This window comes from Plectropomus leopardus, chromosome 12 (genome assembly GCF_008729295.1).
Source record: "Plectropomus leopardus isolate mb chromosome 12, YSFRI_Pleo_2.0, whole genome shotgun sequence".
NCBI classification, from domain to species: domain Eukaryota; kingdom Metazoa; phylum Chordata; class Actinopteri; order Perciformes; family Serranidae; genus Plectropomus; species Plectropomus leopardus.
The window spans coordinates 17,910,504-17,927,889 of record NC_056474.1 but is presented as its reverse complement, the minus strand read 5'-3'; the positions used below and the strand labels follow the sequence as shown (position 1 = coordinate 17,927,889).

Below are 17,386 nucleotides of genomic sequence, written 5' to 3'. Positions count from 1 at the left end.
ATTTCAAGAGCGGAACAGGAAATGAAAGCTGGAGAGACAAAGATGAAATGACGAGAAAAGCAGAGCGAGTGAAAAGAGAGAGAAATGGACTGATTGACGGATAAGATGGAAGATTTAGACGGAGGCAACAAGTGAGGAACAATCCTTATTTTTAGATTTATCCCAGTTCCTCCAAAACCTGAAGTATGACACTCCTATTGCACCTAACAGCACAATCGCCCACCCATCATCTCCCTCTGCCCTTCCTCCGCCTCCTCTTCTCAAACACACTTGTAATCTACCTTTTCATCTTTTGCTCCTTGCACCTCACCCCTTCTTCCCGCTGCGCAGCTGGTTCTCCTCCTCCCTCCATCAATCTCCGTTTTTTCTCTCCATCTCTCTCAAGCCTCCTCCTCTTTCTATCGTTCACACCATCTCAAAATGTAGCTCTCTAGTGGCGCAAACATACTTCAGATGTACCCCCCTTTCTCCCCCTTGCTACAGTCTGTCATTCCCACTGCCTATCTAATGCACTGTCATTTTCTCCTCCACTAGTGTCTCTCCTTTACCTTGCTTCTGTCCAACTTTCTCCCCCCTGAGCTCTCTCTCTTTCTCTCTTGTCTCTCTATTGATGTACCTTTGATCCTCGCCTCATTCCCCAGCTACAAACACACCCCACCTATGCGCACGCACATTTTGACAGATGTTGTTTAATAGAAAGCGGTAATCAACACTACTTCCTCCCAAGCGTCCCCACCTCCAAATGGAAGACAGATAGAGACGCAGTGAGAAGAGGAGCGGGAGAGAGCGAGGCCTGAAATTGATGGCAGTGCATCGACCCCTCTGTAAAATCTAGTTAACACCTCCCCAGCCTCTGAAACCTGATTAGTTGGATGCAAGTGTGTGTTTGTGGCATCGGCGGTGTGTTCGTAGCACACTGTGTTTAACAGGTTGTTTTGATTTTTACACACACAACCTCATAATTCCCCTCTGATTAAAGAAAATGTTGATGTGCTCCCATTCTTGTGCATTTGTGTGTCACACAGGACAGTCTCCACTGATTACATCCCTCCTAGTCAATAGTGAATAGAGCACTCAGCCTGATAAGCAATCACCTGAATCAATAGTAATGTTTTTAGTGTGTGTACGTCAGTGTGTGCATGTTTGCGTGTGTGTGTAATTCCTAACATGTAGCTAATCTAGGCGGAGCTCATAGAGGAATAAACATTTAGTTACAGGCTCGGTAAATCACAGATGCTGTCGTCCCTTTTTCCTCCCCTTCTCTGTTGCCGTCGTCCCTTTCTTCTCCGTCCAAAGAGCCCTCTCCTAACTCCAATCCTTTCATCTTTCTCGCCTCTCACCAATCGGCATTCTTTTATTTTCCTTTCTCCCTCTCATCTCTTTCTCCTCTTTGGCCTTCCTCAAGATGGAGCATTAACAGCAGACTAACCTTCAAAGAGAGTGATCATAGAGACTCGGTGCTCTTCACATACAGAAAAACACAGCCTTTAGTTTAGGCTTCGGCAGTTGTGTAAATGTCAAAGCTTGGGGCCCTGCTTTTGCAAACCTACATGTAATCCCTCAGAGAAAGGCAGAAAGATATGAAGTGAGACCAAGCAGGACATGCTGCTTAACCCTCGTGTTCATGAATGCACATCTGAACTACCAGATAGGCCCTTTATTTTATGATTATTGGTAGATTTGCCTTGAGCATACATGAGCTATTGTTTTCCTCATGGCAGTATTACGTTAGATGTAGCACTCAAAGATCTGTCAACTTCAAATTGAACTTTCTTTGTTGATGACCCTTTAATGTGATTTGCAATATGAGAAAATATGTAGTCTTAGATTTCGGTTTTCTTTATACCATGAGTGTTGTCTTTTCATGGTTTTAAAGGCTGCATTACAGTAAAATTATGTAATTTTCTGAACTTACCAGATGTCTAGCTGTGGTATTATTTGCATTTACTCACTTAGTCACTACATCCACATCACTACCTATTTATCAAAGAACTCCTTATATCCTTATAAATATCATTATATTTGATTTCTCTGTAATACCCAACACTGCACCAAATTAAGGAATAAAGCTGGTGATATTCTACATTCTTGCTATTGTCAGCAAATTCACTGCGGGTCTGTCACCCCAAGACCATTGCTTTCAACTGAAGACATAAATCTACACTTTCAGATGTTAAACATTTTTCAGAAACAGCTGGGCACTGTAGTTTTTACACATATTTAACTGAAATATCAACACATTCTCACTCCCAACTTGTCAAATACTGACGCTTGGCCAATGGCCCTATTCATGGAACTATAATGCTCTCGGTACCCTGTGGCGTTAGTTTTGGACACAATGGATGGTGTGTCAATTTAGGCTCATTACATGCATTGTGTCTTTTTAAAATCAACCGTTTTCACAGAGACTGTGAAAAGAAAATGTGGAATTTTTTCAGCTTGTTAGATGCTTGTAGTCTCTTTTCAAGTAAACTGAATGTAGATAAAAGACTTTGTTTTTTTAGGTTTACTTGCTTAGGTTTTGGCAACAAGATTAAATGGCTTTTTAGAAAAAAGCATCATAGTTTGGATTAAAATAAATGCATTTGTTATCAAATACATAATTTTAAGCGTAGTGTCCAACACATACTAACGCACTACATTGTTGATAAAATAGCTAAATTGACTTTTGGTTTCACATGGAACATGAGGAGCAGTCTCACGGGTGAAAGTGTGTTTTACCATTCTAACCCTATGCAAAATTTGTCACTATTTAAACTACGGCAGTTACTGAGTACATCCAAAAGTGACAGCGCCCAGTGCATCCCATAGCACCGTTTAAGTATGCCTTGGTGCATCAGTATCTGCTGACCACTAACCAAGCATCGGTATATGATGATGGGGACTAATTTCAGTGCTACATTGCCCATGTCATGTTCATTGTAACAACAGAATATGTCAGACAGTGCAAAGATGTGGCTTTTTGGACAACAACATGAAGGTCTATGAAACTGGGCTTTATAATATATCACTTACTTAGTGAGCTCAATTAACTGGTAGTTTTTGGTCTTTTCATGGGATTTGCTGATATTAAGTAAAATAAAGAATATTATTTGACTTATCCATCTGTATTTCGCATGTTAAGCAACTTTGATTTTTTTTTTTAATTTCCTGGCATTTCCTGGCTGCCTACCAAATTTTTTGATACATATACCTACACCAGACTTTTCTTTGCACTTGTGCAGTTCATACTGATCATATGAAAGGGACCTCAGTGTCTCTTTTATTCTGATCCTACCTTCCGCTGACAACGAAGCAAGTCACCAGGAAGATGAGGAGTACGATTCCTCCAGCGATGGACACAGCCAGAATGGTGGACTGGTTAGGGTCCCCGATAGCAAAAACGTCTATATAGAAGACAAAGAAAACACAGTGGATTAATAAACAAAAGCATAAAAGAGGATGGATATAAGCTGAGGATGTTTTCTCCAGCAAGAAAGTGAAGGGGGAGTTAAGACGAAGGGAGGCTAGGAATAAAAAAAGACAGCAAGGTAAGTGTGGCGGGGGGAAAGTGGGAGAGAGAATGAAATATGATAGCATTAGAAAAGAGATAAAAGACAGAGGTTGAAGGAGAGGGAGAACAGAGAGAGCGGCAAACGAGAAAAGGAGAGCGAGGGAGGTGGACGGAATAGTAAGTAAGGTCCTTGATGAAAAGCGCTCTCCCTCGCTGCATCGCCTATGAGGGTATGAGAGTGGACGTGAAAGCCATTCCCATTCGGCCACGCTGTCCAAATGGATATGTTAACATTGCACATAACAAGGCTACCGCCGAGAACTTTCTGCAAAGATGCATCGATTTTTACGCCACACCAATCGAGCCATTACTCAAAACAAATACCCCATTTATCTGGCTTAGCTAAGCATGAGCAGACACGTGTGTCTGTATATATGTGTGTGTGTGTATATATATATATACTGTATATGTATGAATGTGTGTGTGTTGAAGAGGCAAATTAATGCCCCTAGGCAGCCACAGATGAGCATTGATCTCCTATTACATTTACTGCGCACACACACAGACACACCCTTCTTTAACAATCAATAGCATTGATCTGATTAGATAACCTTGATGTGATTGCTGTGGGGTCAGCTGAATGTGGCAGATCCTGTATTTTACAGCGTTGAACTTGACTATGAATCTGTTGTATTAAGCTTCAGTAACAGCTTTATACCCGTGATACCCAACCTGTGTCCCAATAAGTTGCAGCACAGTCACTATCTTTTTTTCACAGCCACATTCAAGATATTTGTTGCAAAACAGGAATCAAAACCCATCAAATTCTTTTATTGATTATTGAATGATTAGTAGGCTAATGTGTGCCCATTGTATGTTACACAGACAGTCTATAGTGGAGTGCTATACATTAACTGATTTATCCCCCTCTGCCTGCCTGTCTGGGAATCAATGCTCACTTTGAAGAGCACATTATGGGGCCTCTAAAGCAGAAAATCCAAGAGCGCATAATGAAGCGATAATGAAAGTGGATGACAGCAAAGATAGGAGAAAAGGACAAGTGAGTGACAAAGAGCTTGAAACCATCATGACCGAGATAGAGCGTGATACTCCTCAGAGCTGTTTGTGAGGCCTGGCCCTGCTGGTCTGGATCGAACCCAGTGGAGATTTCTCATGTAGCCTCCTCCTCTTCTTTCCCAAAGTCTAAGCATTAAATACATTGCTAAACATAAGTGGTCAGTCTCCTTGAACCAGAAAAGGAAACAGTTCACTGATGTTGCAACATGGTTGCAGTTGGTGGGTAATGAAACCAGTCCAGAAATAGGAGTCAGGAGTCGTATTCACAGACACTCCAAGAATAGTCTCAGAAAGCTCATAACTTGGCCTAAAAGTACTATGGAGAAGTCTTATTTTTAGTGATTTTGGAAAATTCTCAGAGCAACTCTTAGCACTTTTATCTTAGTGAGGAGGCATGGTTGATCCCGTTGCTAGTATGATGCATTCTTTTAACAGATGTGATTGGTTGTCACAGACAGACCCTTTTGTGAGCCTGTAAGGTGTGGACACCAAGCAGAAATTAATCAAATGCGTCATGAGACTGAAAGAGCTGTTTGTATGATCACTCATCTGCATGCTAACATTTTTCCAGTTAACAGATATCTAGTTGTTGTGGTCATTTCTGGTGTTATATCATTATTGTGTTGGGTGGAAGTGCGTTTCTCCAATGAGATTGACCGCAAACATTATCGCTGCACCATCTAATCAACAGCATTACATTAACTCATTGTTAGTAAGTGTTTGGAGAATATTTGTCCTATCTCTTTGTCTTTCGACCGTTTTCTCTTCCATGTAACAAACTCTCAAGCCTCCTAAAAGTCCTCATCTCTACTCCTCACAGTTTTTCACCTTATAAGCTCTCTGAAGAGTTAAGATGATTTGTGAATAACTGTTATTATAACCAGGATCTAGTCTTAACTTTAAAGGGAAATTCTTAGAAAATGTCATCCATATAAGAATCTTCTTAGAATTTTGTCACTAGGAGCAACTCTATACGAAACTTTGTAAATACGGCCCCTGATGTCCAGTCAGGATTGAGGCATCATCCAAATGAGCATTTTGTAAATAGGGTTTTTTCTTACTTCCTTCTCAAAAACTCCCTTCCACACATATTCTCATAAAGCATGTCTGTTCAAATGAAAATGCAAAAACACAATTGAAGCTCTGACAAAAGCATGCCAAATCCACAGGCTGCAATATAACCATCACCCTAAAGCCATGCAAAGATAAAAAAGAAGCTATTGGTCAATCAGCAACCTGAAAAATTCTGTTATCTGATGTCTATCTGTAGCAGAGACCTCTGTAGTGCTTTCTGACATCTCTATTCCTATATATAATGAGAGACTTACTGAACATTTATGTGTAAACATGTAAAACCAGCGCACACTCTGAAGTTACATGCCAAAATATTTTATGTCTACACGCCAAAACTGAAAGTTGTGTTTCTGAAAATCTTCACTCTGGACAGTTTTACTAAAAGTTCACACCCAGTGACTTAAAGTGTAGTTTGCATATGTGCTAGAGGCCAAAACACATTTACAAAAGCTATGTTTACTAAAATACTGGTGTCCTTGTACACTAAGCCTAAATTCATTCAGGGGGATGCCTGGTGTTTTATTCTGTCTTTGAATTCATGGTTTTTAATTATGATTTCTGTCAGTTGCAAACTTCTTCTACCCTTTTTTAGATTTTGCTCTAGTCCTTGGTGGGAATTGAAACCTCATAATCCAGGAAAGCAAGTTTGCAGATTCTTTTTCCTTCATAGCAAAATTGGGTTGTCTCCTTTTTTTCCTAATACGTATTCAAGGATGCTTTCAAACCACTGGTTCAGACACGTAGATGACAACCTGTGAGGCTGCCAACGTTTCTCCGCCTGACAACAGAACTGTGGAAGTCATTCGGATGAAAAGTGAGCTATTTTATAACCATCAGGTGGATTGATTTAAACTGCAGGAGGGATGAAGCTGGCTCTTTACAGTATTGGATTGTGATATAACATGCCAGTACTCTTGACTCTGCAGTTAATCTTTGGGCCTCTAGTTCACCTGCACCATTCACTTCTGTTTTTTGTTGTGTCAAAGGGATAACCTTACCAATATTTAACCAGCTTTAAGTCATAACTATGTGGGAAGTATGTATTAATGAACTATGGTAAACTTCCCTCAATCTTGCCAGCATCCAGATCCCCATGCTCTTTTTGTGGGTCTTCGATTTTTGCTCAAACTACGAATTTTACTTCCTCATTTGTGTGTACCTTCCACCACTGACACAAAGAGTTTAGAAGCGGATCCAGAGATAGAGGCGCTTCTCGCTCTGTCCTCCTTTCTCTCTCTCAAACTCATATCAAATGGTAAAATTAGGCAGCTCTGATCAAAATTCTATTACTGCATTGCCTAGTTCTTGTTTTTAGAAACATTTTTTAGAGCACTGTTTAATTCTAATATGAGATTGTTTGTTACCAGTCAGCCAACATATTGGTTTTGGACAAACAACTCTCTTTAGCAAAAGCAAATGCCACAGCCCTTTTTTGCTGTTTTCTTTCATCATGTAGCACAAAATTTAAAAGGTATTTGCATCTTTCCATTGAATAGATGTCCTAGTTTTGGGCAAAGTTCATATTTGCAGTAGTGAAGTACTTCTTAAACACTTTGGATTGTTTTTAAAGAACTGTGTGCTTTTCCAATTTTCTGATAAAGACTAAAGGGAAATTTTAAAAAGAGAAAGAGAATAGATGAAACAATAACAAACCAACAGCACAGAATGAAAAAAAGGAAGACTAGAATGAGTCATTCACTAGGAATACCTATGTAATATTCATCCCTTTACCTTCATGGCTGGTTTCCAATTCGATCTCTCCACCATAGCTCCCATAACCCCCATCGGTTCGAGCCCTGACCCTGAACACATAGGTGGTCCCTGGCTTCAGCCCGTCCACTGTCATCATGTTGGAGCGAGTCTTCAAGACTGTGTAGTTCTGCTCCCGCTGGTTCTAAAGAAGAGGAAAGACAAAAAGAGCAAATTTAATCCTAAATTCAGTGGATAATATTAAGTGTCAGAGAATAATGTCATCGTAGATAAAAAAGGGCTGATATTATAGATGTACTCTAAAGGGTTATATAAAGAGCAATGGACTGTGGTATCAAGAGGGACAGAAAAAACCCAGCAAAGTCTGAAAATAATAGAAATCTCAAATTGTTTAATTTAAATGTCTCCAGGGGCCACATACACCTCACTAAGTTTTCATTTGTTCATCACTGGACCATTTGGTCGCATTTATACATGAGCATCTGTCAAGTCCCAAATCTTATGCTCTTTACACTTGGGGGCAATATGTGGTTACACAAGTCCTGCTTCGTTTCGTTCCTTGACTACCTTGTAGGTGTTTGTGTGTGTGTGTGTGTGTGTGTGTGTGTGTGCACTTTAAAAATGTGTGCGTGTAGGAGGATGAATAAAGAATAAGTGTGTCTGTCAGTAAGCTGATTCCCTGCAGAGAGGCTGATACTCTACCTAATGGAAGACACTCTACAACAAGGATTAACAGTATTTTACAGCTAATGCCTGCCAACACAGACGCACGCACACACACACGCACACACACACACACACACAGAGGCTTAATTTCATCACCTTGGCCGTGTTTTACGAGGTTTGTTCGACAGATGTGTGGTTAATTGGCTTGGTGTGAGCAGCAGGGGAGACGTGAGGGATAGAGAGATAGAGGGAGATATGTTTGTGATGAACAAGTCATTACAGACATGCCCTAAGGCTAAACTCACATCCTACGATAGTAGACGGCATGATGAAGAGGACAAAATTGGGGGAGAGAAATGTGTTGCATTTAACCTGTTAAAGGTTTTCTCCAAAAGTTTAGCATTGTGCAAGGATAGTTTGACATTTTGGAGAGGTTCTTACTTGCTTTCTTGCTAAGAGTCAGAGTCACATTTGTTGGCTAAGCTACAGCCGGTTAGGAAACAGTCGGTGAGCAAAATCCGCCTACTAGCAACACTGAAGCTAAGAAATTAACATATATCGTTCTTAAGAAAGTGCTGAAAGGACACAGTTTGTTGTTTAACCAACTGTTATATGCTGGACAATGTCTTGGTCAGGATCAGTAACTTTTCTTGGGTAGTTGGTTCTGGTAAAGAGAATTATCTGTAAAATGACCCTTCTTGAAATACCACATTGACATTTTAACACCTACGTTTTTTTTTTTTAATGGACTAAACCCTCTCCCACAAATTGTGTGGCAGGTGAGGGATGGACAGCCTTTATTAGGTTTATCATTTTGTGTCCCCATTGTAAATTTGGACATTTTTGTGGGTTCATGTATGCAGCGCAGGCAGAACCAGCAGGTTGAGTAGTTTTGAGCGCGAGGTAGATAATTAATCAGTAGATTTGGTCAGAACTGATCAGATCGGTGGGTGAGAGGAGAAGCTGCTGCAGACTGATAGAGCTGGGCACTTTGCTGCTCTGTCTGTGTCCAGAGTGTGCTCTGTGCTCCAAGAGTGTGATGTGATCAATAACTGAATGGAATATATATTCCAATAGCGCTCCTAATGAATGGTCCAGCTCCAAAAAAATTAAACTCATAAAGTGATGACAGGTGTTTAAATTGTGGCGGGCCACCAAAAAATAAGTGAACGTGTGGGAAATCCTGGACTATACAAACTAGATATAATGTGGTAATTTATGAGCTTTAGAGATGCTGGTAAAGGCATTTTTTTCCTAATGGACACAGCAACATTAGCTGTTTCCCCTTCTTCCCAGTGTTTGTGCAAAGCTAACCAGTTGTTAGCAATAGCTTTATATTTAATGCACAGACAGGTGCAAAAAAAAAACATAATGAAAATGCAAAATACTTGCCTGCAAAGATTTCACATCAAAACTATTAATTCTAGCAGCAATGTGAATTTACAACAGTTGCAACACTTAAAGATCAAAAATTTGGATTGGAATAGATTCAGCGGCAGTGGTGCAAATCTGCAACAATTACAGGGATCCTACTGACCCTGAGCCTTTGTCTTAGTCTGTTTGAAGTAAGTTGTTATATAACCTAAGCTATAGCAGATTATTTTATTGAGCTTACTTTTAGCGAAATGCTCCAAGGGAATGAGTTCTCTGGCAAACAGTTATGCAATGTATATGTCAAGGGCCTTTATTGTGAAAGGTAAGAGGAGTGGCTCTCTTATGCACTCCCTTTGACGTGGTTGAAAGGAGTGATAAAGTTTGCCATCTTTGTATGGACTGTGGAGCCTCAGTGTTGTTGTTTCATAATCCTAATAGCTATTGGCACAGCATGATTGGTTGACACAAATTGGCCTCGTTTTGGAAAAAACAACAGTTTGAGAAACACCACTGGTTTGTAAAGGACAAGAAAGCAAATAATTCCTAAATTACAACCATAATTTTGAAGTTGTTCTACACCAACAGTTTGTAACACAGGTTTTTGGTTGCAAATCTGACATAACAAGTAAACTGATCTGCAAATTGGTAGAGTGCCTCTTTAAAAAATGAGTGTCTGTGCGTCTTGCTCACCTTCTCATAGTAGATGACCTCATACTCCACTATCACTCCGTTGGGTCTCTCTGGACCCTGCCAGGCCAAAGTCACACTGTCCTTGCTCCGCCTCTCCTTCAACACTACGCTCACTGTGGAAAACAAAGAATAAAAGAGTAAAGTTCAGGCTGTGCGGGAGAGGAGACAGATTTCAGATAGATACCTACTGTGCTATAACGAGGAGACCCATATTTGAAGCGCTTCATGTAATTTTGCTAATGAGAGAGAGCTCACAAGGTGTTTTATACTGGCGTGATTACAGCATTCTTCCATGTGTGTATGTGTGACGTGTGTGCATGTTGTGCAAGCTGCTTGTGTTATAAATGTGCAAATCCTCAAACCCTGCGACTTCCTACCCTGCCACCCCACATTGGAGCACATGCTTGTGTGGATTAATAGTGTATTTTTTACTTGTGTATAAATGTGTTAAGAGCAGCACGTGTGACATGTGGGGATCTTAATGAGGTTAACAACCTCCTACACCCTCTTCACCTTCACCCCCCTCCTGTTAGTACTAACACATCCATAGTACGAGGCCTGTTAGTCATCACCACCCTGTCATATGCACTTCTCTTGCGCCAATTTTGTGCAGCGCCACACTGTGAAAGATTCATGCGTGATTATATATGTGAAGGCAGAGTTGCAGAGGTGTCATTTTGTGGTATTGGAGTGATGCAGCACAGCAGTGCTTTTACAGTCCTCATGTAAAAAGCCTGGTGCTATTTGTGAGCACACTGCAATCAGGAGACAATTTTGATAAATGCTCCCTCTGATCCATCGTACAAATTCGTAGTTCAGGCTGCCGAATGCGTTCTTCCTCGGATGATTTTATTTTCTTATCAGCCTTTAAATGTGGCTATCAGTGAAGTCATGCAAAATTCTTTTTTTCTCAAGTTTTTACTGCAATTTGAATGTGAAAACACACTGCCACACATAAAAATTAACAAAAAATGAAAATTTAACATAATGGTTGTATCCTCTCACCTGTCTGTGATGTCGTGACATTGATGACCACAGTTCCCCTGGGTGTGGGACTTAAGTCCGACACTCCGTTCTGGCTCTCGACAGTGAAGCTGTAGTTTGAGTCTGGCTGCAGATCAGTGACCAGCACAGTGGCAGACGAAAGTCCAAACTGTCTGGGAACAAAATGAACGCTGCTACCACACGGTGTGCACTTCCTGCCATCACCAGAGCACTTCCTACAGTGGAGGCTGTAGGTGATGTCTCCTCTGCCACCTGTGTCTCTGGGCGACGACCACTCCAAGGTGACGCAGGTCTCATTCACTGTGGAGATTGGGTTCTCTGGAGCAGATGGAGGACCTGAGTGAAGAAAGAGGCAGAGATTTATTCCTGTCAATTTATAAAAATTATTGGATGAAAAAAACAACTTGAGATCAAAAAGGCATTTTCTTTAAGAAGGTAGAGTCTTATTTAACTTGCTGGGAAATAACTGACAGTGAATGTGAGGAGTTTCAGTGGCTCCAACCCTTATCAGTGCCAGCTCATGAAACACTGACGGATTTTTTCCCGCAAATGTAAATTTTCTAAACGTGTATTGTCTTCATGTTCATTGCCAAACCTATTGCAGTTTCTATTAAGAACAGAATTCACATTGATTTAATTAAAAATGAATTAACTGTCTGAAGCCAGAGGGTGGACACTTAGCACTCGATTAATGAACAGCTATGGAATGGACAGTGATTAAAAGAGCCTGGCTGATTGTAAATGGGACGGTATGAGAATATATTATGCTTCTGAAGTTTAAATCCATCTTTAAAGAGAATTCACATGCTGTTAAATAGTTGACGCTCGACTGCAGGGAGGGTTTTACCATGTGAAGTTAAATGATACTCTTTGGAGCTGCCCTGCAGACAATGAATAGTGAGTGGACAATGATCTATAGAAAGTGCCTGCAGTAATTTTCTCATGAGTCAGGTATACTGTATGATTTAGAGCCGTTAATATTACTCTAAACTTCAGCTGAAATGATTGGTGTATCGCAGAGTCCAAAAAGGGTGTCAGCGATCATTCTCCAAAAAGCCAGACGACAGAGCGACACACAATTTGTCTTAAGTATACATTTTGTGAAGTGTGTTCATATTGATGCAGAAATTAAAAAAAGCCTTATATATGTGTGTAATATTTCAAGTGGTTTCTTTGCGACAGAAGCAGCAGACTGACATGTTAACATACACACTGTAAGGGTATTTTCCCCAAGTAAATCTGAGAGGGCAAATTCTTTTAGATGTGACTTCATGTGTGTTATATTGTTGTGCACACTCCCAATGAAAGATACCAGACAAAATTATATTTAACACTCTATGTTCAACAGCATGTTTGTACATGGATCAAAGGAGTAAGAGGGAGCAGAGACAGCCAGGGGATAACAGAACTAAACAGCAGCTCAGGGGCATAAAAAATGAACATTTTAATTTTACCAAATTTGAGTTTATATTCAATGAAATTTTGTTTAGGGCCACAAAAAACATCTGGGTTAGACAGTGGATAACTAACTTGGATAGTGCTCATACACCCTTGCCCTCCCACTGTCTGGATAAAATATATTGTATCATTGGTGTGAAGGGCCTGCATGCACGGGCTTGTTGTTACAAGTCCCCACCGCGTATAATTTGCTGCTGGAGCCCTCTGCATTGATAACCTCTCTGTCAACATAGTGGTAGGATGAGCGGGCTGCAGTTAGAGCAGTGCATTTAGAGACAGAGCAGTGCAGAATTGCATTTTTTTGTAGACCAGCCCAGACGTTAGCATCACCCTGGTTCCCTTGCCAAAAAGCCTATGGGATTTTTCCATTGGCTTTTTGATTATTGCAGAAAATAAGCTCTGTGGGACTACTTATATGTTTTGTTCAGCAAGATAATCACAAAAACTGCAGTTTCTCTAATGGCCACTTGAGGCTTGATAAAAAACCCAGTCAATCCCTATAGACCCCCATGTTCAAGTGTTACTGTATAATGTTTACAGCCTGTTTCAAAAAAAATTTTTTTGGTGTCTATACCTAATTTTAACATTCATGTCAACTTTATTGGGGTGAATCTTTATACAACTCACCAGTTTACATTTTATTAAGACTCAAAGTTACGCATATTTAAATTTGAGGTCGCCTGAGTGACAAGCTGCTTGCAAGGTGTCACCAAAATCTGTGAGTCAGATCTAACCCTCGTTCCTCCACAGATCCAACCTCTTGCACAAATGTGGTCACTTTTCCCTCCAAAAATAAAGATGGCAACGGCCAAAATGCCAAACACAAGGCTTCAAAATGGTAGTCCACAATCCAATGGGTGATGTCAGGGTAGCTATGTCCACTATTTATTAGGACTCATTCCTGCACTGCTCTGTCTGTCTGAAAGCAGCGTTATTGTGAAGCAGATACAGGACGTGTTGACTTTGTCATTTAAGTTGGCAACCGATTTGTAACTCTTTATTTAGTATTGATATAAATTTAGGCCTTTTTTGTGCTTTCCATCGACAGATCACTTCTGAAGATTGTCAGAAAGGACAGTTTAAGGGATCCAGAAACTTCAACTTCAACTCATCATCAAGGTAAGCACTATGATGTTCTTGTTGTATGGAAACTGCTCTTAAGGAAACCCTCGATTGTTGACATCACAGCACGCTGCAGGTATCGCAACAGTATGTAAATATGGCAGTAGATGCTCAGTGAGCCTGACATCTCATTAGGCCAAACTGTAAGCGCCAGGAGGCCACCAGCAGAACCTGGGACTTTCCTTATTAGCCTTCCCAGTGGCTAGCCTCTCAGAAGCACGGTAGGGATGGGGGAATAGCTGGTAGTGGGGGATGGAGGCCATGCTGGGGATAATTGAGGCTGTCGGTTATAAATCTCCTGACAGGGTGTGCTGACTGATCCTGCTAATTCTGTCTTTTTCTTTACTCCATCCCCCCACTTCCCTTTGCCGCACTTAACTGTCCATCATCTCCTCTACTGATCGGCCTTTTATGACATTTAAATTATATGCCTCTGATAGTCCACTATTTCCCCTGCTGTTCTATTCTTTGCCTGTGTCTTAAGTGTCATTCTCCATGTCTCTCCATGACTAATTCTTTCACCTTTTCTCCCTCTTTTCTCATTTTCCCCCTCTACCTCTTCTTCAGTGCTCTTCACCAGTATGTGTGCACATGTGTGCGCACATACATATTTGAACGAACCGTTACTCATTTCCAGCTGATAACACCAAGCGTTACACATCTCACCTGCTACAACGATTAATGAGTGTAATCTACCATAACCTGATAATGGCTTTGGGTGCGTGCGTGCGTGCGTGCGTGCGTGCGTGCGTGCGTGCGTGCGTGCGTGCGTGTGTGTGCGTGTGTGTGTGTGCACGTGCACATGTGTGTGTTCGTCCTGCATATTTATCTACGTCTCTCCCACCATGTCACCGTCCTTTCCCACCCCCACATCCCTCTATCTACCTCAATCCATCTCCTTCTGTCCCTGTCTTTCGCTCAGTCTTCTCTCCTCATCCTTTCTATTGTCCTCTGTCCTCTTCATAAGTATGCGGTCGGATCCCCCTGGCTGTGTGTTTGTCCGTGTGTTTGTGTGTGAGAGTGTGTGAGAGACAGTCACACAAAGAATAGGAAATATCATCAGATTTTTATCAGAGTATCACCTGTACCAGTGTTCTCATCTGAGATATCTTTGGGTTGTAACGACACAGCTAACATATATACGAGTTTCTGTGTGTGTGTGTGTGTGTGTGTGTGTGTGTCATTTATGTATCTCTAGTGTTGTGTAAACCAATAGCAGCTGAGGAGGAGGAAATGCATGGAGGGATTATAGACAGAAATAGAAAGCAGCCATGCAATCTAAATTCTTACAGGAATACATTGCAAACTAATTAAATGAAATTTAATCCAATCATTGTTACTTTAAGCCGTTTTATAACATCAAAATGTACACAGACAAATGTAAATATTTGACAACAAAAAAATGCGATGCCTACTGTGCTATGCGAAAGCATAGAATACACAACAGTTTCCAGCTGTATGACCGTTTGTAGCTAATGACATTGCCAGTGTGTGTATTACTTACGTGTGCAGGCCATGGAGCGTGGGTCGGTCTCAGCACGGTAGAAACCTTTCTCGCAGACGCACTCGACAGCTTGTTCCTGCGGTGATGAGCTGTGAGGAGGACATTTGGTGCAGTAGGCATCGGTGGCCGAAGCTTTGTACGTACCAGGTCTGCATGCTGGAGTGAGGAGACAGATAAACACAGGGTTAGAGGCTCTGCTGTTTTGACCCTTGAAGACCTGAAATTCTTATGCTCCAGAAATGCTTTTATTGGATAATTCTAGTTTATTACAGCCTGGGTCATATTTTTGTAGATTGATTCTGTCAGTCACTGTAACATTACACTTGCCAAAGTAATTGCTGAGCTCTGCGAACACAGTAGCATTGCTGAAAAGTAATCATGAGGCAACGAATGTGGGCAGTCAGATGATCAGAGAGGTTTTAAACAAACCTCCGGGGAAGCCAGACTTAATTGAAATAAGGTGGATGGTGAAATTATTTCTCAAACTGCCCCTTTCAAACATCCATCACATTTTTCAGACCTACTGCAGATGTGTTGGCATACACTTTCAGACCTTTGAGATGAATTCAGCTTCAGTTTTACCCCAAATTAAAGTGGTTTAATTAATCTGGCTAATGCCCTCCATACACTGGAAGACTTTGACAAGACTTTCAAAAGACTAAAGTCTGACACCCTCTCACATCTAAAGACAATGTAAATTTTAGTCACACGCTATACGATTTTGCAGAGGCTGGGGTTCTTGCAGGGTCACTATTTGCAAGACTAAAGTTTGAGGTTTTTTTTTCCCCACACCCCTGGTGCAAAATATTACACCAAACTCCCTTTAAAATATACAGCATAGAAACAATTACTGTGTTTCAGTAAAAACACATAATACTAGAAATACATGATGAATGCATCATATATTGACAGTAATCTTGTCAATCCAGCATCAATATGATCGATATACATGAACTGTATTTGCATAGTTTGCAAAGTATTGCAAAGTTAACATTTTGGATTTTGCCACCTCAACTATCTACCAGCCTCCGTAGTTTTTACTAAATTAAAAAACTAAGTGGATCTGCTACATGCTGATTTAAGAGCAACTCTTCGACCAGTTTTTGAAGAACAGAGACTTGTTTACATTTTTGGCCTCCCTGGAGTTCTCTCCATGTTTGCAGTTTACCTGGTTTTCTGCTGTCTGTTTGGTGCTGGAGAAAACACAGCTATTGCTTGTTTACAATATTCATGTCGTTGAACTTCAGTATTAGCATGTGCCAAATCTAAAAACCTATTTAAACATGTTTGATTTTGTTAAAACAGCCACACACAAAAAAAGACTGCCCTAACAGCTCGGAGTTTTCTGAACACCGGAACACAGGAGTTATGTAAAACTGTCATGATTTTACTTTGACTTTCCAAATCTTTGAAAAAGCCGGCATAAGTTGTCGGCTTGTTTACAACATGTGCCAATGGTTTTTTCCCTGTCTGACATTGTTGTAGTGATGTTGCCAAATTCCCAAATCTCAACTTGTTGAGAACAATGCTATCATAGAAACACTGCCAAAACATCAAGTATAAAACCAAGATTATGCAGTAGTAGACTATCAGGGAAAACAGAAACACGAACAAGTAGAAACTGTTGAAAAACAACACGACATGAGGAGTTATTCTAAAACAAAGGTACTACAGATACTCATAGATCATAAGATGTGCCGTGCAGCACCCGTGGCAAAGAACAAGAAAACAAAGTTTGATTTGATATATTGTGACATTAGGTCTACGTGAGATCTTTTTACATCCGGCTGAAGGCCTTTATAACCACAGGGCCGTACAGTACAATAACACAGTGCAACAGCAGATCAACTGTCATTCCTGTTATATAAGCTTTAGATCTTCTGGCAACCGTGGGAGCAAAAATACACAACGGCAGTCACAGCAATAGTCATACAATAACGTAATATGACTACTGCTACGGCTGTTACAGTGGCTGCGTATTAGTCATTATGTGGAGTCATAAAGCTGGGGAGGGAAAACCGTGCTTCCGCTCAACATGGAGCAGTGTTCAGAAATAGACTGGGGACTTGAATGATTTCCCTTTTGCATCCTAGGCAGTAAAATGGAATTCCTGACTTTCCCTTTGGTAATCTGAATATAGATTACGAATGTATTTATTTATACATTCATAGGCCTGGTATTTCCATCCTCGCAAGCCTTTTCTGCCACGCCGG

General features: G+C 40.8%; 1 protein-coding gene across 2 annotated transcripts in view; it reads right to left on the bottom strand.

Annotated features, from left to right (window-relative positions):
• The window catches only part of epha4b (eph receptor A4b), a 108,463-nt gene that overhangs the window by 37,381 nt on the left and 53,696 nt on the right, over positions 1-17,386 (bottom strand). For both annotated transcript variants that reach the window (XM_042498541.1, XM_042498542.1), the window contains exons 6-10: positions 15,174-15,329; positions 11,090-11,425; positions 10,085-10,197; positions 7,376-7,538; positions 3,278-3,386 (exon numbers count right to left, since the gene is read on the bottom strand). In XM_042498541.1, the coding sequence (XP_042354475.1) occupies positions 3,278-3,386; positions 7,376-7,538; positions 10,085-10,197; positions 11,090-11,425; positions 15,174-15,329 (877 nt within the window). The remainder of the gene's footprint in view (positions 1-3,277; positions 3,387-7,375; positions 7,539-10,084; positions 10,198-11,089; positions 11,426-15,173; positions 15,330-17,386) is intronic.